Here is a 21559-nt window from a genome sequence, read left to right as displayed (position 1 = left end):
ACATGCATAAGACTTTAACAAACTAAACCAGAAATACTCTAACAAATTTACACGTTGATCAAGTTATTGCTTCATCTTGATACGTAGTTCTTTCAATTAGTTCAGTATCACACTTGTCCTCATTACGCCCCTCAAATTTAGGAGAATTTTAGAAATTACCTTGAGTTTGGACTTAAATTTTTCAAAGGGATTAGCTGTTAACGACTTAGTAAATATGTCAGCCACTTGATCAACAGCACTTATATAAACCACCTTTAGTTGATTTTAGTTAACTCTATTTCTAACAAAGTGTAAATCGATCTCAAAATGCTTGGTGCGACTGTGTAATATTGGGTTTGCTGCAAGAAGAACAGCGTTGATATTGTCACAGTAGAGAACTGAAATGTCTGATGATGATATGTGAAGTTCCTTGAGAAAGTTTTGAATCCAAATTAACTTAGTATCCGCAGCAGCTAGCCCCCTATACTCAACTTCAGTACTGGACCGGCTGACCGAAGCCTGTTTCTTACTCGACCAAGCTATCAAATTGGAACCCATGTAAACACAATAACCACAAGTTGATCGTCTATCATCAAGATCGGATGCCCAATCAGAATTTGAAAAGGCAAACAAGCGAAAATCAGTGCTAGAATGAAAAATTAACTCTTGATGAATTGACTGCTACAGAATATCTTCAAAGAATCCGCAAGATAGTTGATGCACTCGCTGGTATCGGACATCTTCTTTCATTAGATGAGCATATCGCTGCTATTACTGATGGCATCAATGAAGAATATGCCATGTATATATTATCAATCATGACAAGATCTGGTGTCTGGCACATGAGGATATGTATGAAAGGTTTAGAAAATCTCAACTTGGCCTTCTTGTGCGTGCAAGCTAATTTTACATATCCTACTCAAATTGGAAGAGAAAATTTTCATGAAACTTCACAGCCAAGAAGAGGTCGCGGATCAAGATTCTTCAGAGGTAGACAAAATTTAAATCAAGACTCGTGCCCTCAATGCCAAGTTTGTAGCAAACATGGTCACATTGCTCTTTCATGTTTTCACATATTTGATCAAGCATTTCAAGCCAATTTAGTCCCTTTGCCACCTCTCAATCTTCATCATCAACCCTGCCACCATCTTCTACCTTCCATAATCCTCGAGCTTACCTTGTCTCTCTAGCATCTCTCTCAGATTCTGCTTGGTTCTCTGACACTGGTGCAAGTCATCATGTAACAGCCGATTCATCAAATTTATTGACAATCTTGAAATATAAAAGTCTTGATCAAATCTTCTTGAGTAATGGTTCAGGTACCAAGATTTCTAATGTTGATTCATCTTTTCTTATTTTTTGAGATAATCATGATACATTTATTTTAAATAACCTATTGCATGCTCCTGATATAGCCCAAAATCTTGTTAGTATCCAAAAATTTGCAGCTGATAATGATATTTATTTTAAGTTTCATGTTAATGTGTGCTATGTGAAATCTCAGGGAACTCACAAAATTCTGCTCAAGGGAGCTCCTAGGCATGGCGTTTATGAATTTGAAAATGTAGTTGTTACAAAAAATAATCAATCAGCTCCTATTTCAGCTTCTAATTTTTCTAAAGCTTTTGTTGCTAAATGTAATGAGTATTCCTTATGGCATAAAAGGCTTGGACATTCAGTCCCAAAAACTGTAATATCTGTGATAAAACACTGTAATCTGTTTCCACCTACTTTGAATTCAATAAAGACACCACTTTGTGATTCTTGTTATATGGCTAAGATGCATTTACTTTCTTTTTAATTAGATTCATATAATTATACTACTCCGTTAGAGATGGTTTACTCCGTTAATTTTGCCTTTTCAATTAGATTTTCTAATTCTCTTTATGATATTGTAGCATGAATCAGAAACGTAGAAGAATTGTATTGAAAATATGAATTAAGTTTAAGTTTAATAATAACTTGATATGCCTTATATAAGAGAGATTAAACCACAATACCCACGCAAGACTCTAATAATAAACTTTCCAAAACTAATCACTAACTAATTACAGTCGGACGTCGATCAACAAATTTATACATGCACAAAACTCTAACAAACTAAATCTGAGACACTCTAACAAACTTATACGTTGATCAATTTATTGTTTCATCTTGACACGTAGTTCTTTCAATTAGTTCAGTATCACATTTGTCCTCATTAAAAATAATAGTGATAGTTGGTATAGAACTTTGTAAATAAAATATCGTACATATTATAAACAAAACCATCACAAATTAATTTTTAATATTTGATAAACTTTTTAATGAAATGTTCGTATTGTCCTCTCAAAATTATAACGAAGAATTATATTGTCCCTTTTTTTTTTGTTAAGATAAAAAAGAAATTGGGTGTTAACTCTTCAATAAGATTATTATTATTTATGGAATCGTAAATTTACTTCTCTATTCTTAATAAACTAGATATTTTCTTAACGCTTATAAATTGTAACAATAATTAGTTACAATAGTGACAAAGAATTCCTAGCTAGTTTATTAAGTATTACATTTAAAAAAAATAAAATCAATTTAATTGTATTATTACACCCGAAATTGTTGAGTCCTTCAGCAACATTGAAGTTTTGGTATGCTTCTGTGTAGTTTGAACCCATGCTTGATAATTGTTGCCTTTGACTTGTAGTTTTGATTCAACAAATATGCACAGAAACAAAACCTTGGAACATCCAACTGCAAACACACCTCTAATCTCTTATGTCCTTATTCAGCTGATGTGTGATTTTAGTAATGAAGATAAATTACTGTTAGTACTAAATCAAAATTTGTGGTGAATGTATAAATATTACGAAATTCGGTAAGAAAAAGTATACGGAATCAACTTTTATTTAATTAGTCAATATTAGTTAACTTTATTTTATATTTAGGGTTAATAATTATGATTTAGAGTCTAAAATTTAAGATAAATAAAATTATTTTTAAAAGTTGGCTGATGTTAATTAAAAAAAAAAAGTTGATTTCAGTAACGATGCTAGTAAGAACAAGTCTAATGACATACGCAGAAGTAAGAAAATAATTTGAAAATTAGAATTATGGAGCATCAGCATTTAGGAGACAAAAATATTGTTATTAGCAGAAGGTCAAATTCTTAATGTTTTGACTTTTTCTATTTTATTTGTATGCATAGAATGAAAAATGTAAGTTTACAAACACTAACAGACCATTAACTATATACACTAATGTACAAAGGAAAAAAGGAATCTTCAATAGTAATAACTAATAACCAATTCATCGAGACTTAAATTGTCATTATGTCAATAGAAAAAGGGAATTATTTATTTATTTATTAATTATTAGAGAAAAATAGCCTAATTACCTTGGAATGTGGAAGGAACCACCACAACATGCATGGCATTTTTGATGGGAGGTAGATGCAAACGAAGGGGATAGAGTTTAGAATTCAATGGATTACGACAACACACAAGAATATCATCAAGCCCTGTTTGCTGCTTCATATGCTCCTTCAATTCCTCCACACTTTTTCCATAGAAGATGAAAGATTCCTCTTTACTTCCCTCCCTCACTTCACCCTTTTCATTGCCAATACCATAATATATAGTCCTTCCCTCTTTCGGAGATAGAACACTATCATAATTATTATTAAGCTACATATACAAAACAAGCTAGTTAATATAAGTTCATGTGTTTGTTATTCATGCACATAGAAAATAAAAGGCATTTTTTGAAATTTTGTTTGATAAAGTATACTTTTTGTTTTTAATATTTGTAATTTTTTTTAAAAAATAACTCTAATATTTAATTTCATTCAATTTTATTTCTAACGTTTTTTATTTGTTCAATTTTAATATTTTAGATGAATTTAACGTTCAGGAGGCAATTTTGACATAAATAAAAAATATTAAGAATAAAATTGAATGGAATTAAACATTAGAGATTTTTTGAAAAAAATCACAAATATTAAAAAAATATATACTTTATCCCTTTTTTTTTTCCAAAACTTGACTATCCTATTGTAAATGTTATATACTTTTTAAGGTATATTTATATAGCATTGATTGTGGCAAGCAATATCAACTAAATGTTGTGAATAGATATATAATTATTCATTTAGTTTTTTCTATTAATTTAAATTTTTAAGACAAATAATTTTATGTTGATAAAAAACCTGCATTTTTAAATAAGATTTTGGATGTTCAATAGAAAAAATAGGTTGGAATTAGCTAGTAAAATGCAACTCGTCATATATTATTATGAAGCTTAATCTAAAGAAAAAATTAAAAAAGAAAGAAAAAGCATACACAAAATGTACTTATCTATATTAAAGGATGAAAAATCTTTATGTTCAATACTATATGTTGTAATTATTATTCAAATACTTTTATGGCACACAGTTTTCCAATTCCCTCTATGCAATGATTGATGATTAATTTTAATATTAATAACGAAACAACAAGAAACTAAATTATGGTGATGCATACTTTCTTGTTCTATTGCAAAGGTTATTATTAATTAATCTTAATTCAAGGGACAAACCTCTACTTTTGGAGACCAAATCTCAATTTTGCTATTATGGTCACTCCCTGGAGAAGTAGTGGCGGAACTAATCTCCGTTGGCGTTAGGTTTGGAGAATAATTTGGAGTAGTCATAGGGGAAAGTCTACTAGGTTTAAATCTAGGGTTTTCATGGCCTTGCATTTGAAGCTCAACTATCTCCACATCCCATAGAACCCAATTCGCGGTTGCGGTTCTATGTGGAACATCATGAGTAATGGTGTTTCTCCACGGCGGCAACCCTCCGTTGCCCCGTAGAAACCGGCCGTAACGCGTCCGGAGCCTTACCTGAACCCCCTCTCTAATGGGTTCCCACTCTATAGAGGAATCCAACCTGTTTGGTAATGTTTGAAACACTTTCTTGGCAGTGCTCTTCAAAAGGAATGGCACGTTTGATGCTGTCAAGTATTTCCCATAACAACTCTTCAACCTAGAGGCATAAAATTTGCAATAATCTTTAGAGAAATAATCATATCTTATTCATTATAGAAGTTATATCAATAATAGGTTTATGTAGTGTTTCAAATTGTAGTATACAATTAGGTTGATGTGAAGTTAATATTTGATGATAACTTTTAGTCAAACATATCAAAATTTTTAACTTTCTATGAACATAATTACAGGTGAATTTTTTACCAAGTTTCAATAACAACATAAGGATAAAACTCAAATTAAAGAGAGAGAAAATACGAATTTTCATTATATTTATCGGCGAATATAACGTATCGTTTTACCTTATTTTATTACAATTCAATAGTATTAGGAAAGTTGCAATAATTCCCACCATTGCAACTACCATAACAACAATTTAAAACCTGAGGTTTATATTTATTATAAATTGTTCATAAACATTTTCCAAATGAATAATCTAAAACACACACCTTATGGCGTCACCAGTTTCGGCAATCTCCACGGTCCATAAAGCATTCTTGTAGGTGCCATTGCGATCTTGGTAAACAGTTTCTTCATCATCATCTGCTAACATAAATTTGTCATGGTAGCTCTTTAGCCGAATAACATTGGCCTTTTTAAAGAACTCCATGCTTTCGTTATCTTGGATCAATTGGAATAATGATGATGATCACCAAAAATTGATGTCTCTCTATATATAATGCTGCAAAGAATTAGATGTAATAGAAGGGGGAAGAAAATGAGAGAACAAAATAGAACAAAGAAAAAAAGTGTTTGTATTTATGACATGTTAGCTAACTTCCAATCAGAACATATATTAATAAAAATAATAATAATATAATTATGAATGGACTATTCTAAAATGGATCAAAAAGTTTGTTACAAGAAGAATGTCACCTGTAGCATAGCTAGAATTTGTTGTTTGTTATGTCATAGAAAATAGATAATCAAAATCATGTGGAATTGGACAAACGGTTTCAGTTATGGGTTTTGTGGTTGTTAAATATAGGTCTTCTTTTTGGCAAAGGGTTAACCCTTTTCTGCATATTAAGGGCTATGCTATTATTGAAAAGTGGTTGTATACTTTTAGGTTCTGATGACTTATTCATCCTTAACTTATAATATTATAGATAAAAGAAACTCAAAATTTAATATATTCAATTTAGAATTTTTTTGGATCATTAAAATGGGTTAAATAAGTCCGTTTATCTGACTTAAATAAATGAATTTATGTTTTTAAAATCAGACTCGTAAAAATAAGACGCTAAACGAGTTCAATATAACTATATGACTAACTCGCAAATAAATCGAGTTGAATGGGCTAGTACGTATGCAGATTAAACGAGTAGCTCATTTGATTTTTTAAAAAATAAAATTTTTGAGTTTTAAAAAATAATTCAGTCCAATCTAGGTCATTCTTTTAAAAGACAAATCCTAGTTGTTTAAGATATTTTGAACCTAAAAGGCTAAAAGTTGTTATTTTTTATCCTAATACATTTTTTTCCAAAATTATTTTTGTTATCCAAGAGTGAATTTTTAAAAACTTAAAAAGAAAATATACGGGTTAACTCGTATAATTTACAGTCACCAAAAAAAAAAAAAAAAAAACTCGTATAATTTACCGGACTAGCTTTAAATGGACCAGCTAAAAATAGACTCAAAACTACTTGATATATGATACTATGAGTCCATTTAACCTCTATGGGGTTAGGAGGAGAGTCGGATTTTTGGGTTGGCAACTTGACATGTTTTGCAGCCTTTCTTATTTCATAATTATTTTATAAAAATAGTGAAGTAACTAAGTTTTAAATATATTTTTTTAAAAATTATCTAAATGCATAAATCTAATTGGATAATCCCCTAACATCAAAATTAAAATCAAAGTCTAACTAAGCAGGTCAAATTCAACAAAAACCACTTTCATTATACCAATGTGTACACACGCGCGTTTCATTAACGCTTCTTCGTCTTTGTCTTTGCGTTCTTTTTTCTTCGTGTTCTTCCTTCTTCTTCTTCGCTTTCTTCCTTCTTCGTCTTCGCATTTCTTTTTTTTACTTTGCGTTCCTTCTTCTTATTCGCATATTTTCTCTCAATCGTCATTCTTTTATTGTTGCTGTTGTTGCTGCGTTTTTTCATTTCCTCCTTTTAATTGAGGTTCATTTGGATTCAAAAATGAATTTAATGTGTTTTTGTTGATGATTGAGTCTTTTTGACTGCTTGTTCAAAACTGAACTAATTTCAGTTCATTTGTAAATTAATTGAGGTTCACTTGATGTTGCTAATAAGTATTGACCAAATTTTTTATTTCTTAAGTAATTTCGGTTTATTTCTTAGTTTAATTGAGGTTCATTTGGATCCAGAAATAAATTGTATGTGTTTTGTTGATTATTGAGTCTTTTTGACTGCTTGTTCAAAACTGAACTAATTTCGGTTCATTTGTGTGTTAATTGAGATTCAGTTAATGCTACTGTTAAGTTTTGACCAAGTTTTTTATTCCTTAAGTAATTTCGATTCATTTATTAGTTTATTTGAGGTTCATTTGGATCCAAAAATGAATTCGATGTGTTTTTATTGATGATTGAGACTTTTTGACTGCTTGTTCAAAACTGAACTAATTGAATGGAATATAGTGGAATCTAATGCCATGGAATGAAGTGATAATGAATAATTTTATTCTTCTTTGCTAAAAAATTTGGTCAATACTTATCAACAGCAACAAGCGAACCTCAATTAGCACACAAATGAACCAAAATTAGTTCAGATTTGAACAAATAGTAAAAAAGACTCAATCATTAATAAAAATACATCGAATTTATTTCTGAATCTAAATGAACCTCAATTAAACTAAGAAATGAACTGAAATTACTTAAAAAATACAAAATTTGATCAATACTTACCAGTAGATTCAAGTGAACCTCAATTAACATACAAATGAACCAAAATAAACTAAGAAATGAATCGAAATTATTTAATGATGGCATAAGAGAAAATCAAAACCAATAAAGATGTTAACAAAATATTGGTGTTATTGGTGATGACAATAACGAAAGAGGAAGATAACGACGAAGAAATGTTGATGTTATTGGTGATGACGATAATGAAAAAGAAGAAGACGCAACATTGGGGAGGAGGAGGAGGAGGGAGGAAGAAGAACATGTGTATGCGAATTTAGGAGGAAAAGAAAAAGAAGAAGAAATGTTGATGTTATTGATGATGACGATAATGAAAAAAAAAAAGAAGAAGACGCAATATTAGGGAGGAGGAGGAGGAGGAGGAGGAGGATTTAGGGGGAGAGAGGAAGAAGAACATGTGTGTGCGAATTTGGAAGAAGGAGAAGGAGAAGGAGTCGCGTAATTTGAAGAATTGTTATAACAATTTAGTTAGACTTGATTAAGTATTTTACTCAGATGTAGAACTTTATTGTTTATAAAAATAGTGAAGTAACTAAGTTTCAAATATATATATATATATATATATATATATATATATATATATATATATATATATATATTTTAAATTATCAAAATGCATAAATCTAATTGGATAATCTGATAACATCAAAATTAAAATAAGAGAATGTAGTTGAAATGCATTTAAATTTAAATTTAAATTTAAATTTAATTTTTATACACTAAAAAACTTTACACATAAATCTCACATCTTTATATTATTAAAATTAATTAATTTTCAAACTCATTATTTAAAAACTTAGAGTCAATATTTAAATTTATTTTTAAAAAATAGCCTCACCTTTAAATTCTCAAAAGATTTTGTTAATCATATTAGTGTCTAAAAAATAAAATTATAAGCTAAATTAGTCCTTCCTAAAATTACATTATCAAGTGTCACCCAAGCCAAGATAGTGTTGTGTATGTGCCATATTAAGGTGGTGATGTCTTGAAAAAATATATAAAATAATTAAATTGTTATATTAAAATTTTGTTAACTAATTACTTTATAAAAATATAAATTATTTAAAATATTATATATAATACATAAAAATATTGACTTTTTTATTTTTTTAATTTAAAAAAAATATTTTGAATAAAAAAATACGCATATCTTTAATGAAAAAAAATAAAAAAAATAGTTTAGAAATCGCGTTTAATTTTAGGGATATTTATGGATCGAATTTGATCTCCACATTAATAAGATAGATCAGATTGTGAATTTTAAGTAGATATTCCTATATCTATAGATCCAACAAAATAAATAAACAAATAAATAAATATTTTTTGTATTTTATTTCAACTAATAATCATCATATATGTTGTATTATTTTATTTTTAATATTTAAAAAAATATATTTAATAATATTTTAAGAGTAAACATGTTTAAAAAAGTGAAAAAAATTATTAATATTTTTTAATAAAAATAAATTTTTTAAAATATTTTATATATGTTTTGTGGATATATCTAATATCCTATCCACAAATATTTAAATTGGATCAGATCTAAGTTTAAAAATCGCAGATATTAAATTCGATTCGATAATTTTAGTGTAAATTGCATCGAAATTTTAGCTATATCCAATACAATTCAATCTACATTTACCTCTTTTTAATTTATTGTAAAATTGTACATTATGATTTATTTATTTATTATTTTTAATATGCTTTTTTTACAAAAGATAGATATGCGTACTCCTTGTTTATTCGTTTTTGTTACGCAAGTATTGATGAACAATTTAGTATTACACATTCTCCATTACAAATACAAACACAAGCATTAGCAGATTATCTAGTTCTCTCTTTTATATATACTTCTCTCACAATATTATTTATTTTACTTTTTTATATTGTTTTTCTAACTTTATAATTATTTTGATGAAAAAATGCTTATGCACCTCCGACCCCTTTTTTTTTTTTTAAATTTACTAATGAAATTGTGCTTAATGAATTATTGATAATAATTTTAACATTTTAGGGACACGAGATCAGAAATGGTTCTAGGTGTAAGGGTATGGCCAGGCGTTTCACTACAATTTAATTTTTTTTTAAGTAATACATGACAATAATATTTATTTGTTTTCATTAAATTATTGATTTTGACTTCACAATAATATTTTATTTAACTTTTGAAATTTGATATTCAATTTGAAAATTTCATATTAGAAATGTTATAATAATCAATTCTCAAATTTAAATGAGATTAGTATTTTTTCTTAAAAATTGACTTAAAAATATTATTTATCTATTGATGTTTCTTTTTTTTAAGTTAGTTTTAGTTTTTTCTGTGACAACTGCATTAATTGAAAGAAATTTCTAAACTATGAATATCATCAAAACTTAATTATATGGGATGTGAATTTTTAAATGATTATTTAGTGATATATGTAAAAAAAAATATTTCAATTGTATTGTTAAAAAAATATTATTCAATCTTTCTAAAATATGAAACATAAAAAAATAGAATTTTAAATTATATATTATTATTTAATTTGATAATTAGACATTTTAAAAATTAATCATATTTTATAATAATAATAATAGTTATGCTATATGCACATAAAAAATAACTATTTGTAAGAATATATATTCACATATAAAATATATATTAAAAATAAATTAAATAATACATGTATTTATACATAAATACATAATAAATAATTTAATAATTAATTTTTTATGTATATATAATATTTTTTATAAAAAATATTATTATATTATATATACTCTATCTTTATTATCAAAATTTTTTGGATTTGTTACTGCATGAGATCATAAAATTTTAAACTTGAAAATGTTATTTGACAAATTTGTGAATAGAGCAAAAAATTATGTTATGCATGCATTTTATTAAGATGTATTTTTTTCTAAAATAATTTACTGAAATATGATATTTTGTTATATGATTCATTAATTTTGTGTATCTGAAGTATAAATAAATTTGGATGTAAATTAAATTTTAGAAGTAGAATATAAATATTTTTTATTATCAGCTATTCTTATATATTTTTTATTTACTTTTGATTATTGAGTTTCTACAAATTAAATGATTTTTTTTGTTTTTACACACTGAATTTTGAATATGTTTATCTCTTATTTTAAGGAGTAAATATCCAAAGAATACAAAGTAAAAAGCTAAAAAATACATATATTAAGTTATTAACCTATCAACTATATTAGTCATTTCAATGGTTCTTACACAAAGTAAGTGAATATCTACATCACTTTAAAAATATTGTTTGCTTTTATTTTTGTTACATATTCAAAATATTCTTTATATCATTTTAGATAAATGTCTTGCTATTAATTTGGATACATATTTATTATTTTTACATGTATATAAATAGTAAAATATTTTGGCTCTTATATTTGTTTCATAATAAATAAATTTTATAAAATTAATTAAAATAATAAATACTTAATCTTTTATAAAAAAAATTAGCAATACAAATAGTATTCTACAAAATACACAAAAATATTTTAAAATAATATTTATTCATAAAAGAGAGAAGCAAATGAGATATAAAAAAGAAAAATAAAGATAGCAAGATTATTGTGTTTTTCTATCACCACTGTCACCAAAAAAGACTGTCATCAATCCATGTTCAGGGCAACAATCCAAATGAGCAGCATATATAACTGGAATCTTCTACCTCCCAGACTGTCATCAATCCATGTCCAGGGCAACAATCCAATCCATGTCCAGGGCAACAATCCAAATGAGCAGCATAACTGTAATCTTCCACCTCTCACCTGTGTAATAATCCATTCCATGTCATGCGAATAGAGAGGGAACCTGCAGGTGGTAGAGGGTACAGTAAATGCATTTACAAAATACGCTTGAGAGAAAGAAAAGTTTTGAGCTTTGTTAAAAACTGTTGAATTGAGGTCTGAAAAGTAGAGATACAGTAGAAGAATGGTAAAAAAATAGAGATGATGAATAATTGATAAATAATCTTTATCTAAGTATTTAATTTGAAGCATTCAATCGATTATGTAGTATAAGTAATCGATTGAATTATTAAAAATTCACATTTTAGTCATTGTTCAATTGATTGGGTAATATGATCAATAGATTGATTTTTGTGAAAATCATGCTGCCTTACAATTTTCAATCGATTGTTTTGTGATAACAATTTGTAGTCCAATCGATTGAGTTATGGAAAATCTGAAATTCAATCGATTGTTTTGATAATCCAATCGATTGATTTTTAAAAAAACACGATTTCACAGTACTGGACGAACGTCATGGATCAAATATAATCTTTTAATCGATTGGAATAGCCAAAAAGTTTTATTACGATCAATGGAAGATCTAATTCGTTATTGTTTTTGTTTTTTATTGTTAATAAACATAATAGATTAATGATAAAATAATAATTTATAAAATAAAAAATAGTTTTTATGATAAATAAAATATATGTGGTTAATTTGTAATTAAAATTAGATAAAAATTATTTATCAATTATTAAAAAACTTAAAAAATATATTTTGTTATGAGACTATTTAATGGTCCAAACGTTCTGAGACCATCGAATTCGGTGCCGTGAAGCACAAAATAATGAAAAAGTATAAAAGTGTGCTGGCTATAACTGAAATTGAATTGAAGAATGATTGAAAAAATAAATTAGACAAAAGATTTTAATTTTTAGATGTCAAAAAAAGATATAAATAAAAAGAACCAACTTATTAAGAATAAATTTGTTAAAGAAAAGATTTTAATATTAAATAGAATAAAGACTATTTCAAAAAAAATTAAAATAATTTTAATTTTAACCTTAAAAAGATCAAGAAAAAATAGATAAAAGTATACTCAAATTTTTATACAGAGTACAGATGTACTCCTAAATTTTTTAATAAATCATATGTATACAGCAAAGTAAATATATAAAAATAATTTTTTTAATTTTCAAAATTTTAAGAATATTTTTATTTTATTCTATCAAATCAAAACTTAAAAAAGATAAAATATCTTATCTGATTTAATCCATCTCGTATACATTTCCAAGGCTGCGTTTGATTCTGATAACAGGACAAGATAAAATAATGAGAATAAGATATAAAAAATATAAAATTTAGTATTTTTATATTTTGTTTAATAATAAATTAAAATAAATTATAAAAGTCTAATTTATTATCATTTTTTTATTTAAAAAATTTAAAAATATAATAATAAAAAATATAAATAAAAAAATTAACAAAAATAATTAAAAAAATAAAAAGATAAATTGTGTCTATCTAAACACAATATTTTTATTCATATACTCATATTTAAATATAATATACTAATTCATATTGTTGTATACAATGTCTTTATAACATATAATATTTTTATTTCTGTATAGTTATTTCAATGTCACTGTGTCACGTCTTTGCCAAACACCATTTGCCAAACAAATGCAATCTAATAACTAATTTTGTAATGTATCCATAATATGATTATTTATTTATTTATTTATTTTATCACCTTATAATTATTTATATTTTTAATAATAATATAAAATATCTTTTTTTATCATCTAATATTTTTAATATTTAATTTAATTTAATTTCATTTAATTTTATCTTTAACATTTTAATAAGTTTCAATTTTTTCATAACGTTTTTTTGTGACTAATTTTTGTATGGAAATAGATCCTCTTAATTTTTTTTAAAGACCTACTACACATACAAATCTTTTTGACATAAAGTTTATACAAGTTAATCCTAATTAAATAAAATCCACTTTTATAATACAAGGAAGGAGAGGAAGAGTTTTGAATTATATAAAACTTATCAATACACATACAAAAAAAATTCTTAAACAATACAATATAAATGACTTGTATGAACTTGTATGTGTAAATGACTTGTATGTAGAGAATAATCCTTTTTTTTAATAATTGAGGGAGTAAAGTGTGATTTCTCACTATTAATTTTATAAGTGGAATCAATAATAAATATGAGAAAGAGAACAATAAAGAGTTAGAGATCACACTTTACACTCTCAATTTTTTTTAACAATTGAGAGGATCCATTCCCTTTTTTCATAGCTTTTTTTTGGTGTTTAAATATGGAAAAAAACAAAGCAAATTCTATTCTATATACGAGCGGATAATTTGTTGGAGATCAACACAAGACTTAGACCAAATAACATGATTAGAGCTATTCTTAGTACCATATCTAGCCATCTAATTCGCAGCTTTATTTGCTTCCCAGGTATAAACCAAGAACGAAATAAAAGTTCATGAATCTTGTGAACCAAATTTACATATAATATCCCTTAAACCATAATTCCAAGATAAAACCAGCCCCTTCAAGTAACAAATAATTCACATTGATGATAGACAAGAGAAGAATGTTTATGTATTTATAACTAGATAAAAATTTTCATAAAATGGGGAATATCCTATTTTTGTAAGCGTTTACCGTCTGTTAATAATTTTTCTAAAGAGACCTACCATAGTTAATGTTCATACCCTGGCCTAATAAATAGGGCCCAGGATCCAAGTAAAGAAGCCCAACCCAAAGGGTTGGCCCTCCCCCAGTACCAGCCTTCATCCCCAGAAGTCGGTACTGAACACGACCTGCTCCAAAGAAGTCGGATACGAGGGTTAGCTGGCAGATAACACTCATTCGAATGAGTAACTGCCCCTAGAAACTCTCTAACCACTTCATAGAGCCATATCTTAACCTCCCTAAGATATGGGAACGGTTATCCGCCTAAAAAGGTGGCACTACTTCAGCGGTGGTTATTGGTTCACCACTATAAATACACTGACACCATTCAGGTATCACTAAGTTCCAATACTCTCTAACCTGCTCACACTCTTGCTAACTTAGGCATCGGAGTGTCTTTGCAGGTACCACCCCCATTCTTTCTCACGTACAAGTCGGACGGAGGAACACCGAGTACCAGGTCCACTCGAAAGCCACCTCCTTCATACGTTTGGGCCAACCAACGCCATCCAGCCCATTAATCTCCGGTTACCCATCGTAACATTGGCGCCGTTGCCGGGGACCCGAGAGATCAACCAGTGATGGCGGATAGATCCCCTGAAGAGGGTCATGTGGAGACAGATTCTAAACAAGAGAATTTGAACACTGGAAACAATGAGGCAGACCAGACCCTTCACCAGGAAGCCAATGATCAACATAGGGAAGGCACCTCCGGAATCAAAAATCCGAAGGTGAATTCCTCGGAGGGGCGCGAATCAGAAAAAGAAGGACCATCCCACACAAGTGAGCTTATGGGATTAATCCACAGTCGCCTCGAGCAGCTAGAACAGGAACGGGAACGACAAAAGGAAGCCGAAAAGAACCTAAAAGAGGAGATGGAGCGACGAAAAGAGTTAGAAAGAAAACTCTTAAAGTTAGAATCCTCCCTCAAAGGTCGGAATTCCCACGACGGTAGAGAAGATTCTCCCTTAGGAGAGAAAGATCCTTTTAGCGAGGACATAATGAGGGCAAAAGTTCCGAGAAACTTTAGAAGCCCCGATATGGACCTCTACGACGGAACCACCGATCCAAAGCATCATCTGAGCAACTTTAAAAGTCGGATGTATCTGGCTGACGCTTCTGACGCTACGCGATGCAAAGCTTTTCCGACAACCTTGTCAAAAGCAGCGATGAAGTGGTTCGACAGCCTCCCTCCGAGGTCAATTACCAGTTTTGAAGACCTCTCAAGAAAGTTCTTGATGAGGTTCTCCATCCAGAAAGACAAAGTAAAACATGCACCAAGTCTCCTGGGAATAAAACAGGAGGTCGGGGAGTCCTTACGGGCCTATATGGAAAGGTTCAACAAAGCATGTTTGGAGATTCAAGACCTGCCCACCGAAGCAGTCATCATGGGGCTAGTCAATGGTCTTAGATAAGGTCCCTTCTCACAGTCCATATCAAAAAGACACCCCGCCTCTTTAAGTGATGTACAGGAAAGAGCTGAAAAGTACATCAATATGGAAGAAAACGCTAGGCTAAGAGACCCGAGTTTGCGACCCGGTCACCCTCCCTCAACGAAAGAGAGGGAGAGGGAAGCTAAGAAGAAGGAAGAACTCGGCCTCGATAGGCCAAGAAAATATCACTCTTATACTCCACTGAAAGTTCCTGTAGTGGATGTATACAGAGAAATTTGCAATACCGAAAGGCTGCCTCCTCCCAGGCCCATTAAAAATAAAAGAGGAGGGAGCCGCGGTGATTACTGTGAGTACCATAAAATATATGGGCACTCCACAAACGACTGTTACGACCTTAAAAATGTGATAGAAAAACTGGCCAGAGAAGGTCGGCTTGACAGATATCTCATAGAAAGGTCGGACAGTCATGGAAAAAGAAAGCGAGATGATATGGATAGAAGAGACCCACCACCACAAACTCCGGAGAGACATATCCATATGATCTCAGGAGGGTTTGCGGGAGGGGGACTCACAAAATCCTCTCGTAAAAGACATCTCAAGAGAGTTTACCAGGTCGAAGAGGGGTCCTCCGACCTTCCAACCATTTCATTCACAAGGGAAGATGGGCGAGGAATAATCCCTGGGCACGACGACCCAGTGGTAATCACCATGATCCTGGCAAATGCCCATCTACACAGAACACTAGTAGACCAAGGAAGCTCGGCGGACATCCTCTTCAAGCCCGCTTTCGACAAACTAGGGTTAGATGAGAAAGAGTTAAGAGCCTACCCCGACACCTTGTACGGATTAGGCGACACGCCAATAAAGCCACTAGGATTTTTGCCCCTCCACACCACCTTTGGAAAGGGGGAGAAAACAAAGACTCTGAGTATAGACTTTATAGTCATCGACGTGGGGTCGGCCTATAATGCTTTAATCGGCAGAGCTACCCTTAATCGACTCAGAGCGGTGGTATCGACACCCCACCTCTGCATGAAATTCCCGACCTCAGCGGGGATAGCAACGGTGAGGGGAGATCAGAAGCTAGCAAGGAAATGCTACAATGAAAGCCTAAACCTGAGAGGAAAAGGCAAAGAAGTTCACACAATAGAGCTCGGTGGAGCAAGGATTAAAGAAGAGCTGCGACCCCAGCCCGGGGGAAAAACCGAGGAGATTCAGGTCGGCGAAGAGGAAGGAAAAAACACTCACATAGGAGCCAACCTAGGGGAAACCCTAAGACAAGGGTTGACCAAGCTCCTAAGAGATAATTCCGATCTCTTCGCCTGGAAGGCCTCCGACATGCTTGGGATAGATCCCGAGCTCATGTCCCACAAGCTTTCGGTCTACTCGGGATCTCGACCTGTACAACAACGAAGACGCAAGCTCGGCCCAGAGCGAGCTCTAATAGTAGAGGAGCAAGTACAAGCGCTCCTAGAAGCCGGTTTCATCAGAGAAGTCAAGTATCCAACATGGCTAGCCAATGTAGTGCTAGTCAAAAAACAAAATGGTAAATGGAGAATGTGCGTCGACTATACCGACTTAAATAAGGCATGTCCCAAGGACCCTTATCCACTACCAAGCATTGACGCCCTAGTAGACTCTAGCTCGGGGTATCAATACTTGTCGTTCATGGACGCCTACTCAGGATATAACCAAATCCCGATGTATGAACCAGACCAGGAAAAAACATCATTCATCACGCCCAGAGCTAACTTTTGCTACGTGGTCATGCCATTTGGATTGAAAAATGCAGGGGCCACATATCAGAGGTTGATGAATAAGGTGTTTGCCCCTCACTTAGGGAGCTTAATGGAAGCGTACGTCGACGATATGCTGGTAAAGACCAAGAAAGAAGTCGACCTCTTGTCTGACCTTTCACAAGTCTTTGACACCATAAGGTTGCACGGGATGAGACTAAATCCTGCAAAGTGCGCCTTCGCGGTGGAGGCAGCAAAATTTCTAGGATTCATGCTAACACAAAGAGGGATCGAAGCCAATCCCGACAAGTGTAGAGCTATCCTAGAAATGAAAAGCCCGACTTGTTTGAGAGAGGTCCAACAGCTGAATGGCCAACTAGCAGCTCTCTCCAGATTTTTGGCAGGATCAGCACTAAGATCCCTCCCACTGTTCTCCCTATTTAGAAAGGGACACCAGTTTGAATGGACTCCCGAATGCGAGGAGGCGTTCCAGGAGTTCAAAAAGTTTTTGAGCCAACCTCCTATTTTGACCCGACCTGTAGCCGGAAAAGACCTCGTCCTATACCTATCCGTGGCAGACAAGGCTGTCTCAGCAGCCTTGATAAGAGAAGACGAGGACGGTCAACACCCAATCTATTTCATCAGTAAAGTTCTACAGGGCCCTGAGCTAAGGTATCACAAATTAGAGAAGTTTGCCTACTCCTTAGTAATAGCCTCTCGAAGGCTACGGCCTTACTTTCAAGCTCACACAATAAGAGTCCGCACGAACCAACCCATGAAGCAAATCCTCCAAAAGACGGATGTTGCAGGAAGAATGGTTCAATGGGCAATAGAGCTCTCCGAATTCGACTTGAAGTACGAAACTCGGACGGTGATTAAAGCCCAGTGCCTCGCCGACTTCATTGCAGAATATGCAGGGGATCAAGAGGATAAACCAACTACATGGGAACTCTACGTAGATGGATCCTCCAATAAAACAAGAAGCGGCGTAGGCATAATATTGGTAGATGAAAGGGGAACCCAGATAGAGGTCTCCCTCAAGTTTGAGTTCCCAGCTTCAAATAATCAGGCAGAATATGAAGCCTTGATTGCAGGATTGAAGCTGGCAGAAGAAGTCGGTGCTACAAAGGTAATGGTATACAGTGACTCTCAAGTGGTGACCTCCCAAATAAGTGGAGAATATCAGGCAAAAGACCCAAATATGAAGAGATACTTGGAAAAAACTCTGGAGCACCTTGGGCGTTTTGCAGAAACCGAGGTCACGCACATAACTCGGGACCTAAATAGCAGAGCAGACGCCCTATCCAAGTTAGCAAGTACCAAGCCAGGGGAAATAACAGAAGCCTGATCCAAGAAACTCTCCAGGAACCTTCAGTGGTAAAAATGGAAGACAAACAAGAAGTCTTTGAAGTGGTCGGATTAAACCTCGGATGGATGAACCCCTTGGTCGAATACCTGAAATTCGACATCCTCCCAAAGGAGGAAAAGGAGGCCAAGAAAATCCGAAGGGAAGCACAACACTATACCTTGGTGAAAAATATTCTCTATAGGAGGGGGATATCAACACCATTGTTAAAGTGTGTACCGACCTCAAGAGCCACCGAGGTATTAGAGGAGGTACATAGTGGAATCTGCGGGAACCATCTCGGAGCAAGGTCATTAGCCAGAAAGGTGATCCGAGCTGGATTCTACTGGCCAACCTTGCAGAAAGATGCCACAGACTTTGTGAAAAAATGCCAACCGTGTCAAATGCATGCAAATTTCCACGTGGCCCCCCCAGAGGAGCTCATCAGTATCACCTCCCCATGGCCCTTTGCAAAAGGGGGAATGGATTTGTTAGGTCCTTTTCCCCAGGCGCCAGGACAAGTCAAATACCTAATAGTGGGAATAGATTATTTCACAAAGTGGATAGAAGCAGAACCACTGGCCACCATCACTGCACAAAGAAGTCGGAGGTTCCTCTACAAAAATATAATCACAAGGTATGGGATACCTTATTCTATTACCACAGATAACGGAACCCAGTTCACCGACTCCACCTTTAGAAGCCTAGTAGCCAGTATGAACATCAAACACCAGTTCACCTCAGTGGAACACCCACAAGCCAATGGGCAAGCCGAAGCAGCCAACAAAGTCATACTGGCAGGGCTGAAGAAAAGATTACAAGATGCGAAAGGAGCTTGGGCTGAAGAGCTCCAACAAGTACTATGGGCTTATAGAACAACCCCCCAATCCGCCACTGGAGAAACACCCTTCCGACTAGTTCATGGCGTAGAAGCCATGATCCCAATAGAGGTCAATGAGCAAAGCCCAAGAGTGATTTTCCACGACGAGATCGGGAATATACAGGGGCACAAAGAGGAGCTCGACTTGCTCCCCGAAATCCGAGAAGAAGCCCAGATAAGAGAAGCAGCGTTGAAGCAAAGGATGACCGCGAGATACAACAAAAAAGTCATTCGAAGGAGTTTCACCCCAGATGACTTGGTCCTAATCAGAAACGATATTGGAGTCAACAAATCAGGGGAAGGAAAGCTCGCTGCTAATTGGAAAGGACCATACAAGATCAACGAGGTCTTAGGAAAGGGCTATTATAGGGTAACCGACTTCGACGGCAACGAGTTACCAAGATCATGGCATGCTTGTAATATGAAAAGGTACTACAGCTAAAAGCAAACCCTACTCCCTGATGTACTCTTTTCCCAATTTCATAATTTTTTCCCAAAATCAAAGGGTTTTTTCTGAAAAGGGTTTTTAACGAGGCATCATAGTAGGGGCTAAGGGAAAATAAATAATCAAAAGCCCTTAGTAGCAATAAGGTACCTCCTCAATTAATAAAGATCTCTTTCATTTTAAATATCTCTTTTAAATTCCCTTTTTATTCTCTTTCTACGAAACGCGCCGATTTAAGCTCGACAAAACGTGAAAATCCCATGAACCGACCTAGATGGTCGTCAGAATAAAACGACGAGGTACAAGTCGGCGTAAAGAGGCTATAGAAGTCAATCATGATAAACTCGGGAGCAGTCCGACTCATAAGTCGGAATGCGAAACCAAGTAAAATTAAAATGAATCGCAAAAGTAGCCTAAGTCACGAAAAACTCAATAAAACAAAATTGAGTACTAGGAATAACAAAAAGAGATAGGAAAAAACTAAGAAAAAATTGTAAGGCTGCCTTGAGGATCAAGGAGATTCAGAAAAGCAGGCAAGCCCCAAAGAAAAGGTTTTTTCCAGAAAAGATCAAAGAGTCAAAAGAACCACGAACAGAAAAGCATGCGCGCATAAGGTAACTCAAAACCCTTATCCAAAAAGGGCATTTATTTAAAACGCTAAATTAAACCCTTATTAAAAAAGGGTATCATAAATTGTTTTGTTTACGGCCTTAAAAGGCCAAAAATTGTTCAAACATCAACAAATAAATATAAAGAGTTTAAGGGGGGCTCCACAGGCCGGACCCCCAATAACCAACAAAATCACTTCTTTGCAAGAGGAGTAGAAGGATCACCACCACCAGGACCAGGAGTTGGAGAGAAAGTCGGAGGAGCAGCAGAAGAACTCAGAGCGTCCTTAGAGCGAGGAGGGGACTCTATGATCCTCTGCCCCCGAGTCTTCAAATCAGACTCGGACTCCACCACGGGGACAGGAGGATCCACGATGGCACCATCAATAACAATCTTATCAGGGTCCAAAGGAGAAAGGTCCAAGTCAGGAGCAATAACTCCGACCTGCTCCTTAAAAACCCTCCAAGCCTCATCAGCACCATCCGCAATAGAGTCCTCCAACTCGGTATAGGCCTTCCGAGCATTCAGCAAGTCATTCTTTACAGACACAAGATCAGCAAATAAACTGCTGTAGCTGGCTTGCGCTGCTTTTCTCAAATCCACCTCCATGTTGCATTGGGCTTGCAACTTCTTCTCCTTCTCCCGGAGGCTGTCCCTCTCCTCCTTCAGCTTGGCGACTTTCCCCTCCAACTCCCTCTCATGCTCCTGATATATGCGAAGCCTGCCTTCCAGCTCCTCGACCCTCGAGGTCGTCCCTAAAGAGCTGATAGGAGTCTTCTCAAATATATCTAAGAGTTTGCCACAAACC

General features: G+C 33.1%; 1 protein-coding gene across 2 annotated transcripts; it reads right to left on the bottom strand.

The window, feature by feature from the left end:
• Window positions 1-2542: 2542 nt before the first annotated feature.
• LOC107621445 (uncharacterized) lies at window positions 2543-5727 on the bottom strand. Of its 2 annotated transcripts, none has more exons than XM_021114285.2 (4): window positions 5427-5727; window positions 4528-4975; window positions 3350-3638; window positions 2543-2706 (listed from the first exon to the last, which is right to left on the bottom strand). In XM_021114285.2, the coding sequence occupies exons 1-4, from the start codon at window positions 5585-5587 to the stop codon at window positions 2543-2545; spliced, it is 1062 nt and encodes a 353-aa protein (XP_020969944.1). In that variant the 5' UTR covers window positions 5588-5727. The 2 variants fall into 2 exon arrangements, with proteins under 2 accessions (XP_020969944.1, XP_020969945.1); XM_021114286.2 differs by having other exon boundaries at window positions 2575-2744.
• Between the last annotated feature and the right edge of the window lie 15832 nt (window positions 5728-21559).

The sequence above is a fragment of the Arachis ipaensis genome, chromosome B10 (assembly GCF_059453495.1).
Source record: "Arachis ipaensis isolate K30076 ecotype BB chromosome B10, ASM5945349v1, whole genome shotgun sequence".
Lineage (NCBI taxonomy): Eukaryota > Viridiplantae > Streptophyta > Magnoliopsida > Fabales > Fabaceae > Arachis > Arachis ipaensis.
This window is presented reverse-complemented; position numbering and strand designations above follow the sequence as displayed.

Coding starts and splice junctions, on each gene's coding strand:
- LOC107621445 (XM_021114285.2), bottom strand. CDS start 5,587: ATGGAGTTCTTTAAAAAGGCCAATGTTATTCGGCTAAAGAGCTACCAT. Junction 4,976..5,426: donor GAAACTGGTGACGCCATAAG/GTGTGTGTTTTA, acceptor TTATGCCTCTAG/GTTGAAGAGTTGTTATGGGA. Junction 2,707..3,349: donor GGTTCCTTCCACATTCCAAG/GTAATTAGGCTA, acceptor GTGTGTTTGCAG/TTGGATGTTCCAAGGTTTTG.